At 54.8% G+C, this 19459-nt stretch overlaps 1 protein-coding gene across 4 annotated transcripts in view; it reads left to right on the top strand.

Annotated features, from left to right (window-relative positions):
* The window catches only part of PML (PML nuclear body scaffold), a 52808-nt gene extending 38288 nt beyond the window's left edge, over positions 1-14520 (top strand). The window contains exons 6-9 of one of the 4 annotated variants that reach the window (XM_061159019.1): positions 37-295; positions 1617-1669; positions 10829-10979; positions 12010-14520. In XM_061159019.1, the coding sequence (XP_061015002.1) occupies positions 37-295; positions 1617-1669; positions 10829-10979; positions 12010-12794 (1248 nt within the window). In that variant the 3' untranslated portion in view covers positions 12795-14520. Of the gene's footprint in view, positions 1-36; positions 296-1616; positions 1670-2217; positions 3420-10828; positions 10980-12009 lie in introns of those variants that run through there. The other 3 variants (XM_061159021.1, XM_061159020.1, XM_061159022.1) reach the window with 3 other exon arrangements.
* Positions 14521-19459: the final 4939 nt, after the last annotated feature.

Genomic DNA, 19459 nt, shown 5'->3' with positions numbered 1-19459 from the left:
GCTCCTGACCCCGCCCTGTGACACCCCACTGCACAGGAGGTCACCAACACGGCCACCCCGCAGAAGAGGAAGGCCTGCCAGACCGAGTGCCCCCGGAAGGTCATCAAGATGGAGTCTGAGGAGGGGGAAGAGTCTAGGTTGGCTCGGAGCTCCCCTGAGCAGCCCAGGCCCAGCACCTCCAGGGCAGTCTCGCCACCCCACCTGGATGGGCCCCCCAGCCCCAAGAGCCCCATCATAAGAGATGAGCTCTCGCTGCCTGACAGCAACCATCAAACCAGCGACCCTGCAGAGACAGGTAGGGAGTGGGGGTGGGCGGCACAGGCTGAGGCCTGCATCCTGTCTTCCCGGGGCTGGGTGGGACCCCTCCTCTGCATCCCGATGCCCTTCCCAGGAAGCCCAAGGCCAGCAGCATTCCCTGTGTGTCTTGCCCTCAGCTGCCACCAAACGGGGAAGGGCAAGTCCAGGGTTTGTCTGGGTTGGGGGCGCTGGCGCGAGAGTGGATGGTTTAGCCCATGCTTTGCTGGGATGCCCGTGTAGGGAGCATGATGGGCTGGGGAACACATTTCCTTAGCTCCTTCCCCTGACACACTCTTTTCGAACCCAGACCATGCCTCTGCACAGGCTGGGTCTCCCCAAACAATGTTTGCTGGTGGGTGTCTAGCACATGCTCAGAGAAGACTTGGTAAAGTTCACACCCATCGGTTCCCAAATTTTAAGTAGGCCATCCACCTAAAGTATCTCGCTTGTTCAGTGTATCTTTTATGGCCACTGCCAGAGAAGGAGTCCTTTCATGTGAGTGGAGGTCAACCCACAGAATTCTGGAATGTTCAAGACAGTTCTTCCTGGAGCTGTCTTACCCAGTGTCCAGCTTTGTTTTCATTCTAGGTCCCACACTGACCCCTGTCCCTGGTCACACTGAACCCTGACCCTGGCCGCACGCTCAGCCCCAACGGAGAATCCTTGCTCACAAATGCTATTGGTAATCAGAAGGTTTTGTAAACCTAAAATATCTTTTAACTCAAACATCTCGGCTCACGGAGCTGAGAATTGGAACAACCAGTGTGCTGCTTTAGGATGGCCCAAGGTTCCAAACCAGGTGGTGCTTGTCACTCCCCCTCCACGGGTAGTCAGTTCTGAATCGTTCCAGGGCCAGCAGCTGAATTAAGTCTTCACAGACAAGGCATAGCAGGCAGTGATGGAAAGCCACCTTGAGTAACCCCTCCGTATAGGCAGATCCTGGCTTCCCAGGTGGCCCAGTGGTAAAGAACCCGCCTGCCAACACAGACAGACATCAGAGAGGTGGCTTCGATCCCTGCATTGGGGGTCCCCTGAAGGAAGGCACAGCAACCCACTCCAGTATTCTTGCCTGGAGAATTCCACTGGCAGAGAGGCCTGGCGGGCTACATCCACAGGGTTGCATAGAGTCAGACCTAACTGAGGGACTAAACAGGCAAATCCACACTGGCCGACATGCTGAATGTTGACAGCCCCCTTGCAGGGCACATGTCACCCGCCCAGCCCACTGGCCTGCAAGGATTCCCGCAGAAGAACACCCCGGGCTCCGTTCACGAGCAGCCCTGCCGGGGCCTAACCCCATCTCCCTTGCTCCATTTCAGAGGAGCGCGTCGTGGTGATCAGCAGCTCAGAAGACTCAGATCCTGAAAACCCGGTGAGTGGTTCAGAAGTCTGGCCCAGGACACTTCCTCCCCCCATTCCAGGTCCCCAGGGGCATAGCCCCCAGCAGGTGACTCTCAGACTCACCTTGCGCCCGGGGGATTTATCAGCGAGGCAGTGAGTCCCGAGCTGTCCAGAGGATAGTCTCCAATTGCCAGCTGTGGCCTGGATCACCCTGGCCCTCCCGTTGTACCAGGGCAGGAGCCATCAGTAATCACATGTACTCTTTCTGAAGAGCTGGACAGGGCTTCCCTTCAGAGCCCTGTGTCTTTTCTGGACTAGCCAGTGCCTGTGTCTGCAGCTTCCTTATGCATTTTCTGCCTCCTAAGTCTCAGTGAGGAGGGTGGACCCGCACCCGTTCCCCCGGTTAATGGCAGCGATGCAGGGCCACGTGGGGGTGTGAGGGTGCAGGGCAGCACCATGCAGGGCCCAGACTAGCACGTTGTGACTCCACATAAGCAGAACTTTCTTTAAAGCCATCCCACAGTGGGACAAGTGGCTGCATGGGTTGTGACCCTCCTGTCCCCGGATGTTTGTTCATAGAGGGTCATAGAGGCCGGGCTGTCGCCTGCCCAGGGGCGAAAGGGATCGGAATTAGAGTGGAAGGCTGGACTGGGTGGCCCCTGAGGCCCCTGCCAGCCCTCAGTCTGAGGTTCTGTGTTGGAAAGCGTGCGGAGCCCACTGAGACCGCCGTCCTGCCTCCTTCCTCGTCCGTCCACCCCCCGCCGAGAGCTCGCGGAGCGTCCCACCCCCTCTGGGCCTCTCGTCTGTCCCGTGGCACATGCCGCCCCCCGGCTTGGCCTCCCCACCATCCCGCCCAGCAAGCCGCCGTCCCCGACGCTGAGAGTCCCAGCCAGCCTGCCGGTCACCAGGAGCAAGCCGCCGTCCACCGTGGGATCAGCTTCCTGTCACGCGGGGTGCAAAGAGCCCTGCGCCCTCGCAGCACCTTTCACCTGCCCCTCAAAACGTATGGTGCCCACACGTGGGCTTGGCTTTCCCCCACGGGTCAAGCCACCACCCTGGCCACCACTGGGCCTCCCAGCCAACCTGCCAATCCCCAGGAGGATCCCGCCTGCCCCCAAAGGGCCGGTGGCCAACCCCGCCTGTTGCGACTGGCTACACGACCCCTTGACGCCTTCCCCGCTGTGTCCCAGTGGCTCAACATCTTTCCCCTTCCTCACTCCCCTGGGACCTCCCAGCGTAACACCTTTTACAGGAGAGTAATGGGGGGAGGCAGAGCATCCCAAATTCCTGGAGCAGAGGTCTCCTCTGGAGATTCTGGCAGGGCCCCCATGGAGAATCCCCCAGCCCAGGTCCCCATGGAGGCCTCTCCAAGTGCATTCCTACCACCCCACCCTCTGGAGAGGCCACCCACCAGCACAGACACCCCGCAGACAAGCCTCTGAGAGCCCCAGGTACCTCCCTCCTCTGCAGCCCTGGAGATTGGCAGGTTGGCATCCCGTACGTCTTGTCACAGAATGAAGCAGGGAATGAATGGCTCCATGGACCTCTGAACAAAGAGGCTTAAGGCCTCCCCAGCCAGGATATTCTGGTTCCGCACATCCTCAGGTCTCTTTGCCCAAGATGAAGCTTCTCGCACCCTTTGCAACTCCCACTGCCCCATTCTCCCACCCCAAGCCTTCCCACTGGGCCTCTGCCAGGATGTAAGCCCATGAGGGCAGGGACTGCGTGGCTCCCAGGCCCTGGCAGGTGTGGCTGCTCAATAAACACTCATTGAACGATTACCCTTGCAAACCCTTCTTCCATGACCATCAGATTCCCTGCTGGGCCTACCTCCTCCCGGCTGGCGGTCTTTGGCTCCTCTGCACAGACACTCGGTTCACCTGTGGGGTTGCTGTGACCCTCTTGCCTCCATTCCCTGTGTGAGCCTCAGAGGTGGGACGTGGGGTCCAGGCCCTCTGTGCCTCCTGGACTGTTTCGGTTCTACTATCTGGCAGCATCCTCCATGCCCTTGAGGTTTGGGCTCTCCAGATGAACCCCACTTTCCCCAGCTCATCTCAGACATCCTTCTGCTCCACACCATGTAGGAAGACTGCCTCCTAGGTTTCCTCTCCCCACCCAGGTCCCGCTTTCTTCCTGGGTGACTCCAACATCCACCAGCCTAGCCTCTCCTTGACGTTTCAAGGATCTTTGCCCCATTCCCCAGTAGCTGCCAGCCCCACGCCTCTTGCCTCCTCCCCCCAGACCACTGCATCACTGAGAACTTTCCTTCTCTAGACTGGCCCAGACTGACCATAGCCTCCTTTTCCTTGAGCTCCCCATCAGTTATTTCCAGGACAAGGGCTCTCTCCCTCCCAGTTCCTTCTGCCATTACCTCCCGCCCACCAGCTAGCAAGGTCCACCGTTTCAGCCAGTCCTCCACCAGGATCTTGGTGCCCTGTCTCCCCACCGCCCCGCTCCTGGTAGCCGGCCCTCGAAACACAGCCCTGGAAGGAGGCAGTCGTGTCCCCTGCTCTGCACTGCCACCTGGAGGCCAACTTCTGTTGGAGAAAAGTTGAGGGGAGGAAAGCTACAGATGATTTGTCTCCTGGGCTCCTTGGCCTCCTGCCTAGGCATGCCCCGCCCCCTGCTCTTCAGGGCGCCTCGCTGCACCCCTACTTCCCTAGCTCTGGTCCCTCTTCCCCACCCTTGCTCTTGGCCGGTGGCTGCACCTTCTGCCCTAGGAGGACCATAGGACAGGTGGCATGGCAGCGGCCCACATCTTGCTTTCTGATGACTGATTGACCTGACCCCATCACATCCCTCCCCATCCCTTCTGTTAGGATAGTGAGGGTGGCCACCCCCCCCCAACCCCCCCCCCCCCCCCCCCCCCCAGGACTCACTGCTCTTCCTGGCCCTGCCCTCCTGCCCTTTGGGAACCTCCCTCCATCTCCCCATCCTCATTTGCATCTTCAAACACTTCCTGTGGGCTGTAACTAAGCACCCTGGAGAAAGTCCTACCATTGCATTCATTGCCCCCACACATACCATTTACAAGCTTCAAACTTAATCCCCTCAGCGCTCCTTCCTTGCCCCAGTTCCCTGCCCTTTCCCACCATGCCTGTGAGCCCTGTCACCATCTCCAGATGGTGCCTCTGAGTCCAGTGGTCACCTTCAGTCCTAACGCCCCAAGACTCTGCTTCCCTTGGGTTCAAGAGGTTTCCTCCTGCGGCTCTGGCTGGTCCTCCTCACCTCCGCTTCAGGTCTCTTCGTTCTTTTAAATGTTGTTCTTTCAGCTTTAGGTTCTTGGATCTCATCTCCTTCTAGAATCTGTACACTCTCCCCATGATCTCAACCATGCACACGGCTGCCTATGGGCTCCTGCCCGCCAGAACAATAAAGCCAGTAGCCGCCCAGTATCTCCACTCAGATGCCCCACAGAAACCTCAAATTCACCTTGCCTCTTGTCCTCTCTGTAAGTTGCACACATCTGCCTAGTTGCAAAAGCTGGGACCCCCAGAGCTGCCCAGGACTCCCCCCACCCTTTTTACTATTCCTCAGAGCCAATCACTTTGTGAGTCTTTCCATGTTCTAAATTCCTCAGAAAGCTGGTTACTTCTTTCTATCCCGTAATCTTGATAACATTAAAACAAGGTTAACCCTGGATGGAAGTAGAAGCCTGGGAAAGAAAGAGCAAGAGAAGGATTTGAATGCTGTTAATCTGGCCAGACTTCATGAGAGTCAGGTAGAACTACTGAAACCAGAAATATTTTGGTGGGGTGGGGTTGGGGGTGGGGTCAGACTAGCACTTAGCTGTCAGTAGCAAGGAGCCAGTACTCTTGCCTGGAAAACCCCATGGACAGAGGGGCCTGGTTGGCTGCAGTCCATGGAGTCGCTAAGAGTCGGACACGACTGAGCGACTTCACTTTCATGCATTGGAGAAGGAAATGGCAACCCACTCCAGTGTTCTTGCCTGGAGAATCCCAGGGGCGGCGGAGCCTGGTGGGCTGCCGTCTCTGGGGGTCTCACAGAGTCGGACATGACTGAAGTGACTTACCAGCAAGGAGCCACTAGGTGCTATCTGAGGTTGATCAACTCAGGAAGGAGAAGTGCATTTCAGGTTACAAAGAATTAAATGATTAGAAGCAGCTGCTCATGTCTGGAGGCAAGAGGAACCAGAGGGATACGGCTTTCGTGTAGGCGTTCTTCAGACACGCTTTTAAAATTAACCATTACAGGAGTCTGAAACTTACTGGAAAAAAAAAAATTTAGAAAGCAAACAAATTAGATCCTTCTCAGTAGGTGCATCTCTCATCCACCTTCCGTGCTCCCTTCCAGACCCATGGTGCTCCCAGAGTTCCTTAGCAGGAGGGGGCAGGGCGATGTCTGCAGGATGCTCCCAGCTCCCAGGTCCTACCCTCCCTATGGACTTTATCCATCCTGCCCCTGTATGAGAGCTTTGGAATGCCTGCTTAGTGGCTTCAGTCATGTCCAGCTCTTTGTGACCCCATGGACTGTAGCTCGCCAGGCTCCTCTGTCCATGGGATTCTCCAGCCAAGAATACTGGAGGGGCTTGCCATTTCCTTCTCCAGGGGCTCTTCCTCACCCAGAGGTTGAACTCATGTCTCTTCTGTCACCTGCTGAGTTGTAGAATAGTGGCCTGCTAAGATACTGCGTTTTCCAAGTGTACCAGGGCATGCAAGCCCCCAACTTGTGCTGCAGCTGTGTCAATGGCTGGAATCCAGACATGTGGGGGCTCTGGCACTGACCTGGTGTGGTGGGCGGGGCTGGGGAGAGGCTGCTCGAGAAGCACAGGTGTTCTGCCAGAGACCTCACACCTGCTGGGAGAGGCAGTGGGGCTGTAATCTTGGGGTGGAGGGGGAGTCCCAGGCCTGATGCTGGAGACCTGGGGTGAGGACTATGCTTAAAAATGAGGTGGGTCAGCCACACCTCTGCTGCGGGCCCTGTGTCAACAGAGCCAAAGGAGAAAAAGATAGATGTCCTCACCCACTCTTGCAACAGAAGATGCCCCAGTGCCCGGTAGCAGCAGGACCAAGTGGAAGCAGGAGGTGGCCTTGCCGAGGGGGCAACCTCCGGAAGAAGTGCATGGTGACGGGCAGTGGAAGGGAGGCCTGTGGGGAGCAACTGATCCAGGGGAGGGACCGTGATGCTAGTGAGTGTGCACACCAGATAAAGAAACAGGTGCTCGGCTGAGAAGATGGGAGCTGTGGCCCCTGGAGCCTGCAGAGGGGCCAGAGCAGGAGACAGAGAGCCATAGGGACCACAGGCTGGCTAATGGGATCATCTGGGTTAACAGATAACATGTGCGATATCTCTGGGGCCTTCAGGCTTTGCAAGAGCTAGGGTTTTCTGTCTGCAAAATACGGGCATGCATGTGTCTGGCCAATCTGATCCCAACTGTTGCTTGAGCTCAAGTGCTGAGAAAGTTCCTCAGGAGCCGAGGACTCTCTCAATTAGCATTAATATCGATACTAGATGCTTCAGGTGAGGATGTTGAATAGCAAAGAGCTTGGCTCCTGTCTGATTTGCTGATGCCCATACATGAAATGAATCAGTAATTACGACAGTTGTTCCCAATCCTGGCTATGTACTGCTATCACTTGGGGGTTTTACCAAGGACAGATTCCTGAGTCCCACCCCCAGAGAATCTAACTGAATTGGTCTGGGTGCAGCCTGGACGTCAAGATTTTTTAAAACTGCTTGTGCACAATCAAGGTTGTTGTGTTCAGTCACTAAGTCATATCTGACTCTGTGCTGTGACCCCATGGACTGCAGCATACCAGGCTTCCCCGTCCTTTGCTGTCTCCCAGAGCTTGCTCAAACTCATGTCCATTGAGTCGGTGATGCCATTCAACCATCTCATCCTCTGTCGCTCCCTTCTCCTCTTGAGGGATTCGATTGCATATCTGTGTCAAAGAAACGCTGTTCATTTGTGTACGTATCAGCCTTGAATAGAGGTGACGTATACATGCTGGGATATGATCCAGTTTGGAAAGGGGAGATGCTGGGTCTTTCCAGATAAACCTCCTATAAGGTTTTTTTGGAAGGTGATAAGGTGTCAGCCTAGTGGCTTCCTAGGAGCACCTCAATATGGCCATTACACCTGTTGTGTTGAGATGCAATTGATCTGCTAAGTTGACTGTGATGGAGATAAGTGAAATTGAGCTCGTGAACCCAGTTGCGCATGTATCCTGATTGCCTGTGTATCCTGAGAAATATCCCGGATCCCACATGGCTCAGTTTTGCAGTCAAAGAAACACAGTCCATTAACCAACTATCTAGTATATAGTCATCTTTCAAAGACTATTACAGAGAATACAATTCATAACTCACAACAGCACTCCTTAAATCCTTCATCCCTTCAGGCTCACCACCATCATCTCCTACTCATTGGTCCCTCAAAGCCTTTTCTCACTTTTCACTTTCCAGTCCTCATATGTGGGCTCTGATCGCTTCCCCACTCTGGTTCTTTCTGCTGCCATTCCTTTCCCTTCCAAGCAAATCTCAAGCTTTTTCCAACAAAAGGCCCTCTCCTGGATTCTTGGGTTCAGGTCTCCGCTACTCTCCCCCTATGCTCCACCCCCCACCCCCTTAATCCTGATTGTGGAATGAGGTTGAGGAGTGGCAGGCAGTGGGGGGCATGGAAGAGGGACAGAAAGATATCCAGCATCGGAGCCTCTATGTGCTGATTCTGTTAACCCTGGGTCTTTAGGAAAGTCTTTTTTGAATGTCAGTATTTCCTAGCTGTACTGCTGGGATTTAAGGCAGGAATGGGGAACTGCTTGTAGTGCTAGCTGGAGTTCAGTGGAAGGCATTCCTGTGAGACCAGCCCGGTGGAATAGCCATACTTCATGGTCGTTACCCAAGGGCAAGAGAAATCTGGGTGGAAGGGGAGTCAGGGCTGGAAGATTCAGCCTTCCCTCCCTTGACAACTCGATGGAAAGGGGTGTTCTTTTATTAAGGGGGACGACAGGGTCTTCGGTAAGTTCAAGACAAAGGATATTTCCATGACTATAAAAGAGAGAATGACCTCAGGGCCATGGGAGGCTCTTGAAAAGTGAGGTTCTCGTGACTATCATAAGTGACCCTGGTATAAAGATGGGGGAGCTGGCTCAAAGATGCTGCTCTCCAGGGAGATCAAGTCTTGGAAAGGACTATCTGAAGAGAAGACGCTGGCTTTCCAGCCTGAAGAGACAGCGCCAGAAGACAGACGGAAGCACTCAGGGCCACTGCGAGGGCTTCGGCAGTTTGGAGCAAAGAGAAGAAGGAATAGGGGAAGGCCATGTTGGTGGGTGGCAGAGATGACTCGGCCAAGTGGGGACGGCACGGGGACAGCACTTCACCTGCAGCTCAGGGGAGGCCACAGCAACGGGAGTCCAGCTGTTTTCACCAGCCCCTGTGTGAGAGCACCACTGCCTTGTGATCAGGACAGGCACTGGAAGGTTGGAGGGAGGAAACAACTAGATTCTCCCACGGGGAGGAAGGTGGTGTCTCCTGTCGTCACTCTAGCAACTTCAAAGAAGACTCTTGGAGAAGGCTCCCTCCAGGGAGGCCAGGGAGCCCTGATAGCAGGACAGAAAGACTTGCCAAGCCAGCTTTGGCTGCACGGCCAACTCGAGGATACTGATCCACAAGGCCTATGTTTTGTCAAAGTAGGGCCTCGGGTATAAAGTCCCAGAAAACTCACAGGCTGCTGTAAGCCAAACCAGGTCTAGATGGACTCAATGAGTGTCTATCAGTGCCTAGGAGGAAGTTGGTGAGCCTGGGAGAGGGCTATGAAATGCAAATAAAGCAGAAATCAGGCACTCACAGGAAAATTCCAGCACATTTTAATTGTGGTTAGCAAAGACTTTGCACTTGGCTGAAGTTTCAGTAAAACAGAGGTTTCACCTGGAGGGTGGAAGGGCTGAAGACAGTAGGCTAGTTCTGCCCAGGCCAGGGACGATAGCCAGAGGTCAGAGTTCAGAGAGGCCTTGGATGGCCTCGGGTGAGGCCAACTCCATCAGCCACCAGGGGCAGTCTGTCAGAGGGGAAGGCTGGGGCCTGCTCTGGACTCTGACCCTGCAGCGCCCCCAGCGGGCCCTGTGACAATGGCCACGTCCCTTCCTCCTGGTGTCTGGTTAACATCCACAGGTGACACAGGAAGTTCTGAGCAGGCCGCCAAAGCTGAGCTTTGCCCGGTGGGCAGATGATAAGCAATTAATTCTACATTATGAAAGGCTTTACCTCCCTCCTTCGCCCCAGCCCCGGGGGTTTAAACGCTTACAGCTAGAGGCCCTCCCATCCCCAGGGCCTTTCAACAGTGTCCACACCTTGGTGCTGGAGAGAACAGAGCCTCGGGTGCCCAGCCTGGCGGAACCGAGCCTTCAGCTTACCTAAGCAGCTGTGTCCTGGACGCCAGATGACAGAGAGCTCCCCGGTTCTGAGCCTACTTCTCCACTGTTCTCACAGCCAGACGCTGTGTGTCCCCTAGAGGTGGCGTTCCGGAGGTCGGGCAGCCCTCCCTCCTCCTTCGTGCAGGGTTCCGGGACCTCAGCTCACTTGGGGGACAAGAAAAGCTAGGCATCTTGCCCCTTCCAGAGGAACACCTGAGGTTCGAGATGGGACTCCTTCCCCCGCCGCCCCCCAGTTCACGATGTTTGTTCTGAGTCGGCGCAAGGAGTTGAAACAAGGAGCAGACACATTGGGCCCTGCCCACCTCCGCCCCGACACCTTCCCTGAGCCTCCACACCCAGCCCTGCTCACCCATATGCACACTCAGCCACACAGTATCACACTTTCACACACACCTGTGTCAACACAGGCCCACAAAACCACACCCCCATACACACACACACACAATATTTGCATTCATTCCCACACTTTTTCACACTCACTCACACTTGCCCCCGTGATCCCATCCTACTCACACACTGACACGTGTCCTCACACGCATGACCCTCACACATGCCCATGCACATTCACATCCATTCAGGCACTCGCTTGAAACACCCCCTCCCTTTCCCAGTAACAGACCCTCCCTGAGGCGCACACAGACCCCCCCTGCCATACCCATGTGCTCTCATCCGCACCCCGCCCCATGCTCACGCACACAAAAGCATGCACGCCTGTTCACGGGGAACCGACTCGCATGGCCACTGCCCCCTCTGGGCCCCCACAGCCCCCTGACCTGTTGGCTTCTTGTGTATTGCAGGACTCCCGAGAGCTGGACGACAACAGCAGCGAGTCCAGTGACCTCCAGCTGGAGGGCCCCAGCTCCCTTGGAGTCCTGGACGACAGCCTCTCCAACTCCCCGGTGGAAGACAAGCCCCTGGTTTTCTTTGACCTCAAGATTGACAATGAAAGTGGGTTCTCTGGTGGCCACCCCCCACCCCTTTCTAGCTCAGTCCCTAAGTCCCCAGGATAAGTGCATGCAGAGCCATCTGTGAGCCCGGGAGAACCCTGAGCTGTGGCCAGTGGTTGCAGCCAGAGAGTGGGCAGAGCACCACAGCTCCCCGGGGCCCCTCAGGTGTTTGAACTTGGTTCTCTGAATAAGGACGTCTGCTTTGATCAGGGCCTGAAGGCATGAGGCAAGCACCTCCATGAGTCCCCCATGACTGGTGCTTCCACTAGGGGGCCTTGGGAACACACTTCTAAATAGAAACACAACGTTAAAGTTGCCGAGGTGACACCAGCAATCCAAACACAGCCCTAGGCTGAGTGCAGAGCCCATTTGTTCCATGGTTGCTGCGAGGGGAGGCCAACAGAGCCAAGGTCACAGAGAGATGTGACCCCTTCTCCCTCAACTCCGCGGTGCTAACCCTGGCCCTGCGGGAGGCCGGGTCCCATCCAATTGCCTGGGCTCAGCGTAGGGCCAGCCCAGGCGGACACAGCAGCGGGTATTTTGTAGGACAGGGAAGCCGTTTGCAGACCTCACTGGAAGATTCGGGGCCATGCTCTGAATGGAGCGGGTCAGGCAGGTGTGCTGTCTGACCCAGCGCTCTGACGGCTGGGGGCCTCAGCTACGCGACTGATGGGGTTGGCAGTCGGGGGGGAAAGGGAGTGGAGGGCTAGGCTGAAGCAGTGAGTGGTCCCTAGGGCAGGTGGGTGGAGGCTGGCAGAAGACAGGAGGGACCCGGAGTGAAAGGGTTTGGTGAACTCCGGAAGGTGGCAGGGCAGGGGGGAGCGGGACTCCCAGCAGGGGAGGAAGGGGGTTTGGAGGGTGATCCCACCTCCCCTTCTGACCCCCATCCCTATCAGAGCCAGGGTCAGAGCTGCGTTTGAGGCTGATGCTTGATTCCTGCCATCAGGCCCCAAGGTGGGGTTTCTGGATGGTGGGGTCGGTGCCCCCCACCATGCCCTTGGGACCTCACGCTGCCCTTCTCTCCTGCCCAGCCCAGAAGATTAGCCAGCTGGCAGCCGTGAACCAGGAAAGCCACTTCCGCGCATACATCCAGCCCGAGGTGCTCAACGTGTGCTCCAAGGCCGTCTCCCTGGAGGTGGGACTGCAGCACTTCCTGTACTTCTTGGCGAGCATGCGCCAGCCCATCCTGGCCTGCCATAAGCTGTGGGGGCCCAGTCTCCCCAACTTCTTCCAGGCCCTGGAGCAGATGAACATGCTGGGGGAGTTCCAGAAGGCCATCTCAGGCTTCCTGGACACCCTGCCCCTCATCCGGGAGTGCGTGCCCGGGGCCAGCAGCTTCAAACTCAAGAGCCTGGCCAAGACCTACCTGGCGAGAAACATGAGCGAACGCAGTGCCCTAGCGGCCGTGCTGACCATGCGTGACCTGTGCCGCCTGCTCGAGGTGTCCCCCGGCCCCCAGCTGGCCCCGCACATCCACCCCTTCGGCAGCCTGCAGTGCTTCTCATCCCTGCAGCCCCTGGTGCGGGCGGCCGTCCTGCCCCGGGCCGAGGCCCGCTTGCTGGCCCTCCACAAGGTCACCTTCATAGAGCTGCTGACCGCACACCACCATGATCCGCGGGGCGGCCTGAAGAAGTACAACCGCTTCCTGAGCCTCCAGACCCCTGCGTCATCCCCTGCTCAGCCTGCGATCGACCTGCAGTCTCTGGGCACCTACTTCGAAGGCCTGCTGGGGGCGCCGGCCTCGGCAGGGGCAGGAGACGTCGCTGCCCCTCCGGCTGGCCACAGCTTGGCAGAAAGGGCTACGCAGCAGACCTGAGTGGAGGGGCTGACTGGCTCAGACGCTCTGGGGACAGAGAGAGAGGGGGTCCCTGAGCCTGCCCCCTCCCACCGCAGCATTCCCAGGTCCTGGTCCCCAGTTATCTCCCTTGTCATTTGGTCCAGAATCAGTTCTCCTTCTCCGGGACCAAATTCCACTTCTCTAAAAATTCCACAGAGAAGGTTCTGAGGCCAAGCTACCACCCGCCGGGGGCCACCAGATCCCTGGGTGGCCCTGGGAGCACCATGAGTTAGCCCAAAGACCCCCACGGGCCTCCTTCTCCAGGAGCCAGAACCAGGGCAGGGAAGGGTCCCTGGTGAAGAAGGCCTGGCCGCTGGGCTCTCGAAGCAGCCCCCATATTGCCCCAGCCAACCGACTCCAGCTTCCAGAGGGGTCCTTACTGCTCCCCCCTGAGCCCTGGCATGGCCCCAGGGGGCCTGCTGAGAGCGCCCACGGACACTGCCTACAGCACCAGGGGCCCCACGGGTACCAAAGTGCCTTTCAAACCAACCCTTCCCTGAGGGGTTTGGGTTCTTCTAGCCTTTGACTGCCCGGAGGCCAGCCCAGTTCACGTCCGCTCTGGAGCACTTTGACCCCCAGAGGGCCTCCTCTCAGCGGAGATGGGGCCCGCTGCTCCCTGCTTCCAGACATGACCTTCCAAGCCTGCTTCCCTCCTCCTGGCCACACTGGGCCCTTCTTGCTCTCTGCACTGCCCCCCACCTGCCCCAAGCCCTCCCGAGGTGTGACCTCCAACCCAGCACTGATCTCAGTGGAGTCCAGGGACCTGCAGCATAGGAGTCTCTGGGGTGGGGCCCAGCAGGCTGCTTTAACAAGTTCTCCAGATGATTCTGAGGCCCGCCAAGTTTCTGCACCATTGCTTTGATAGACTGCCTTCCCAGGAGAAGCAGTGTGGAGCAGCAGAGAAAGTCCTGGCCCTAACTGTGTGCACTGAGTGGAATCCAGGAAAGGGCCCCTTCCTGAGCCCCCATGTACCCACCTGTAAAATGGGCTGGTTAGCCTGCCCAGTCCCAGAGCTCCCATCCAGCCCCGCCATTCTGGGGGTTTAGGAATGAACAGCAGGCCTCTGGGGCAGTGGTCAAGGAGGTTTTCATTCTTGAGCCCATGGCCCCAACCCTAAGCTAACTAAGGCCCCCAAACTTGTGCGGCACACAGGCAGGTGGTCTTGTCTGACCAGCGGAACCACTGCCCCTTCCCCTCTGCCATCCCTCTTCCTTGACACCCTGATCCTGGGGACATCCCCATGACCTCAGCTTTCACATGGGTGAAGGCTGTGTGCCCACACCCCCCTCCCCATCCATTGGGGACCCTGAAGACCCACAGAGGGATCACGTAGGAACTTGTTGCCATGTGAGAGTGCTGGCTCTAACAGCGAACTCTGATGCATTTAAAATCAGATTCCGACTTAAAAGTAGGCACTGGCTCTGAAGCTCAGTAAAACCGGTGGCTTGGGTGAGGGGAGGAGGGGGCCGGAGCCTCAGCCTATCTGTGATGACCGTCTTGGCAGCAGGAGGGCAGGACTTGGTCTCCTTCTCACCACATCTTCCCCCCAGCCCCACCCCAAGACTGAGCCTGCTGATTTCCAGCTCCAAGCCCAGGCCCAAAGGCTTTCTCCCTTCAGATGGAGTTGATCACAGGTGTTATAGCAAAGGACTGTTCAGCTCTCTCGCCACTGTCCTAGCCTTTAATAAAGATGTGAATCTTCAAAGCCTGGTGCGCCAATCACAGACTCTGCCCAACCCACCCCAGGAGTCCTGAGCAGTCTCTTGCCTGGTGAAGGGGGAGCTTGCTGGCATAGCTGTTCTTTGTGAGGGGGTCTTTCAGGACTCAGCAGAGCTGAGAACCCCTCGTTGCTCAGTGCTGAGGGTCTCAAGGATATGAGCCCCCGTTCTAAGCGGGGAGACCAGGGTGGACCTGTCTGGGATCATCTCCAAGGGGGGTAACCACGTGGAGGGAAAGAAGCGCCGGTTTCAAGAATCACCCCCTAGGGGGAGTCAGGGACCAGAGACCAGGGACCGAAGGAACTTTATTTCTGCCTCCTGCTGGGTAACGTTGTGCCCTGGCTGTCTCAGAGGGAGTTCTCATTAGTGCCCGCAGGGGCTCCCTTGGCACAGGGGCTGTAGGAATTAGTGCCCCCCTGGCCTGGGTGAGGAGCCAGGTAATGTGATTTGATCAATGCCTCCATCCTTAGCCTCACCTACCTGTCTCACTTAGTCATGTCCAACTTTTTGTGGCCCCATAGACTGTAACCTGCCAGGCTCCTCTGACCACAGAACTTTCCAGGCAAGAATACTGGAGTGGGTTGCCATTTCTTTCTCCAGGCTGTCTTCCCGGCCCAGAGATCGAATCCGTGTCTCTTGCATCTCCTGCATTGGCAGGCAGGTTCTTTACCACTAGTGCCACCTAGGAAGCCCAAGTCTCTAATAGCAAATCCAAATACTTCTCCTGTGCTTTGAATCTCTGGATCAATCTTGGGTTTATCTGTGTCAATGAACCACAAGCTTGCTGAGCCAGAAGTCAGGGCACTGAGTTTCAGTCCTGACTCAGTAGCCTCTGACTGGTCTGGTGCATCAAGCTCACTGATGTTCAGGCTCCAATTCTGTAAAATGATATAAGATGGGTCATTTTTTACCTCATAGGATCTTGTGTGAACCAGTAAGGAGACGTTTGTGAAAATAGCCTTTTAATGTAGGAAGAATCACACAAATGTAAGATCTTATCTTACCGACAAACAAGACGACTGTTATTGCTTTATAAACAATAGAAAAAAACAGATATTGGATCTTAGTAAACAAAGGACTTGGGCTTGTCTTCAGGGGGATGAAGAACAAGCCCTGGGATGGAGCAGACAGCTAAGGACTGGGGTGGGGGTGGGGGTGTGCTGGTCCTGGATCCCAGGAAGGAGAGCCAGGGAACCTGCCTTGGAGAGGCTGAGCAGCGACTGGCGTTGTGCCCCCTGAACACCCAGATGGGAGGTTTCAACCACACAGACCTGGAGCTGAAAACAGTCTTCCTGTGACAGCCAGCTCACTGACACCCCTAGGAAGGTCACCAGCAAGTCCACTTTCACCTCAACCCTGCCCTGCCTTTTACCTGCACAACTCCCAAGCCGCTGCTTCACCGCAGGGCGTTGCTGTCTCCCCTGCTGTCTCTCCGAGCTGCACCCTCCCCTCATCCAGCCCTGGCCGGTCCTTAACATCTACCCTAGACTCACTCGATCCCTAAGTCCTATCTCTGACAATCCCCCGCAACTCAGAGCTCACCCTTCACCCCGCACCTGCCCGAGGTCCCGCCCCCGCCCTGTCCCCACCTCCTCGCTCCCCAAGTGCCCCAGCCCCTGCACCTGGAGCAAGGGGTCCTTTCTCACTTCTCTTCACGCCTCACAACGAAGGAAAACTACACCGCTAGTGACATCAAACGTCCAGTCGGAGAGAGTCGCCCCTTGTGGATCCCGCCCAGACGGAAGGGGTGCCGAGCTGGAGCGGCTCCCAGACCGGCCAGCAGAGGGCGCTGCAGCCCCACCGAGCCCGGTGCTGAGGCTGCGGCTCCTCGCGGATGGGGGCGGGCGGGACGTGGGCGCAAGGTCTGGGTGGCAGCATCTTTTTCCAAGCGCCACGCGTACCGCCGGTGGCGTGGCAGGTATCTTTAAGTAGACGGTGCATGCAGAAACATTTTTAACGTGTTGACAACTTTGTATTTATTTTAACATCTATCAGAAACTGTATAACCAGCCTATCGATGCCCTGATTTCTGGAATCTGGCTGCTCAGAATGATGCTAAAAGAGAATTCTTTCCAGGTCTGATTTAAGGACAGCTATGAAGTAACTACAAGCTCAGAAGGAACAAAGGAACAGCAAAACTTGTGACAGTGGAAGTGGAAGACTTAATTTGGGGAAATACTGGGTTTGCTGTTGTTCTGTTGCTGTCGTATCCGTGTTTTGTGGCTAAGTGTAGTCATCCTCTTCTAGAAACATCCAGCAGGGATTCCACCCGAGCTCACTGAACCCTGGGAAGGACACAGTGACCATCCAGGTGTGAGTGCCTGGGACAATCAGGTGACTAAAGCTCCCAAGTAACATGACTGAAAGGTAACTACGTGCTGGACACTCTTTTCTCACTCAGCCTCATCTAATCTCCCCAGACACCCTATGCAGTTACATTATCATCCTCATTCTTTTCTGGACCCGGGATGGGGGCTGGGGCAGGAAGGTTGAGTAGCTGGCTCCAGGTCATTGAACTTGAATGTGGCAGAGTTGGGATTTGCCCCACAGGGAGGCTGTGTCTACGCTGGAGCCTTCTGTAGCCCACACTGCCAGGGCCATTGCCGTGCATTTGGGTGGTTTCCACCCTCTCCTTCCGGTGCCCTCCTGGGCTGTTCGATCTCACACGATGCAAAATGCAGGGCCCAGAAAACTCACACCAAAACCTTCTGGTCCCAGGGTCCCAGAATTTGAACTTATCATAATTCTATTTTTTTTCTTTAAGAACACTGCTTCTCCAACTTCTTTCCCCATTATTGCCCTCCTCTCCCCACCCACCCAAGGAGACTTTTTAGACAATGTTTTTTCCCAGTTGAGACTCCCTCCCATGAAATTTTAATACTTGATTCCTTAGGATTTTCTATATACAAAATTATGTCATCTGCAAATATAGATCATTTTACTTCTTCCTTATACAGAAGTCCTATATATCTATGTATGTTCTGTGGTCCTTTGGAAGGTCAGAAATCATTGGCATATCTAAAGTGCCCGCTCTATCCCGAACCAATTTTCATCCTCTCTGGGGCAATATGGCCCCTGTTGAGAACGCATGATTTAGGGTAAGGCCCTATCTCTAGTTATAATGCAAGTCAAGAAGTCATGATGGGTGTCAGTCCCTCCACATGGTATTGGGAGCCGCCAGGATGCGCCCAGTCTGTTACACGGCCATGGGACGAGAGAGGAACCTGCAAGGCAGCTCTTCCTCACACAGGGCTGCCCCCGGGGCCCAATATCTCCCTTCCGGAGCCGCCAGGACGAGAAAGGAACCTGCGAGGCAGCTCTTCCCCTCGAGGTTGTTCTGGGGGCCTGATATGTCCCTTTCTTCCTTCTGTCTTACTGTTGTTGGGCTTTCTATTAATTTTTGGAAATATATTATATAGTAATAAGGCCTCACTGGAAAAGTCCAAGCCTTTTTGGAAATGCTCATGATTGCTCTGGCTCAGGACATGACCATAAACATCAAGTCAAAAAAGAAAAGGCCACAGGTATAGTTTGGCTGCTTGCTTAAAAGATTATAATGTTCTAGAATTGAAAAGAGTAGAGGCATTTAGATTTAGAAGTAGATATACTGCTTTAGTTTACTTGCTCCCTGGTTGAAAGGGTTTTCTCTATTGCTATTTCCTTGCTGCTATTTGTTCATTGTTTCCCTTTCTTTAAACAACATGGGATATTACGGGTATTTTTGTAGAGTTAGGAAATGGGGTACATAGGATTTCAATAGAAGATTTATATTAACCAGCTTCACTGCCATTATCTCACTATTAATACAGGTGTTTTGCTGCTTTAGAGGTGTTTTTGCTGTTTAATAGTTAATCATTGTAAATTGAGATTTTGTGGTTTCAGGTAAAGAAAAATATCAGGTTTTTCTCATGGTACTATTCTCAGAAATGTCAAACATGTTACTGTGACCCTTCCCATGTATTGTTTTATTGTCCAAAGAATTTACACTATACCTGAGGTTTGTGGAATATTGTTTTTGTTAGAGTGAGAATGTTAGGCCATTGAGGCAAGAAGATTATGTACGGGACATTTAAGAATAAACCCTGTAATTGAATACGTTCTAGATGAATGTGTAGGGGGAAAACATGGGGAAAAAAATATTGACGGAAGCACAAACCAATATCTGATGTAATATGTGGTGACTTAAGGGGGAAGTAACATTCATTCTATAAAAACTGAGCTATCCTAAAAATTAAAAAAAGCTACCTCTTCTATGCAACCTTCTGTGTGTCTGTCTGTCTGTCTTCCTCGCCGACGCCATTCATCCCTTGGGTATTCCTGGTCCTGCTGGGGCTGGACCTCGGCAACATGGCTTGGTTCACAGTGGGAATGAGGTGAGTCTAGACTACAGGGAAAAGGGAGGGAATGTGGGCAGAGGTCTCTGAGGACATGTTTCCCTGGGGTGGCCTTAGTCCTGGACTCAGGTCGAGATCCAGGCTGAGCCTGGGGCTAGGAAGGATGGGGCAGCACCATTATTTATTTTTGTCTCAGAATCCAAGTGTCAGCTCCAAAGCTTTTGGACCTGAATAAAGCAGATATGGGTCTAGAATTTCAACTGACTCCCCCTCTCAAAAAACAAAACCCAAAGTTTGAAAATCTCTACCCACTCCTACAGAATGCATTTGCTGCCAACAGAGGGAAAAAATTCCTTCATTCTTGGCTCAAGGAACTTCCTTAAACTCAACCCAGAAGAATTCTTTAAAGACCAGCTGCCTGGACTATGCTGAAGTCAATTGATAAATATTATAAATATCCCAAAGTTGATAGCTAAGCAGATTACAAAAGCTAGCTAGCAAACCACAGAAAATTTCCACAAAGCCATCCAGCCAAATATTTGTGACCGGAAATATTGCAAAATCCAGTGTAATTGTCTAATTGTCTAAAACG

This window comes from Dama dama, chromosome 13 (genome assembly GCF_033118175.1).
Source record: "Dama dama isolate Ldn47 chromosome 13, ASM3311817v1, whole genome shotgun sequence".
Lineage (NCBI taxonomy): Eukaryota > Metazoa > Chordata > Mammalia > Artiodactyla > Cervidae > Dama > Dama dama.
The sequence above is the reverse complement of the archived record's forward strand: the minus strand, read 5'-3'. Positions and strand labels throughout refer to the sequence as shown.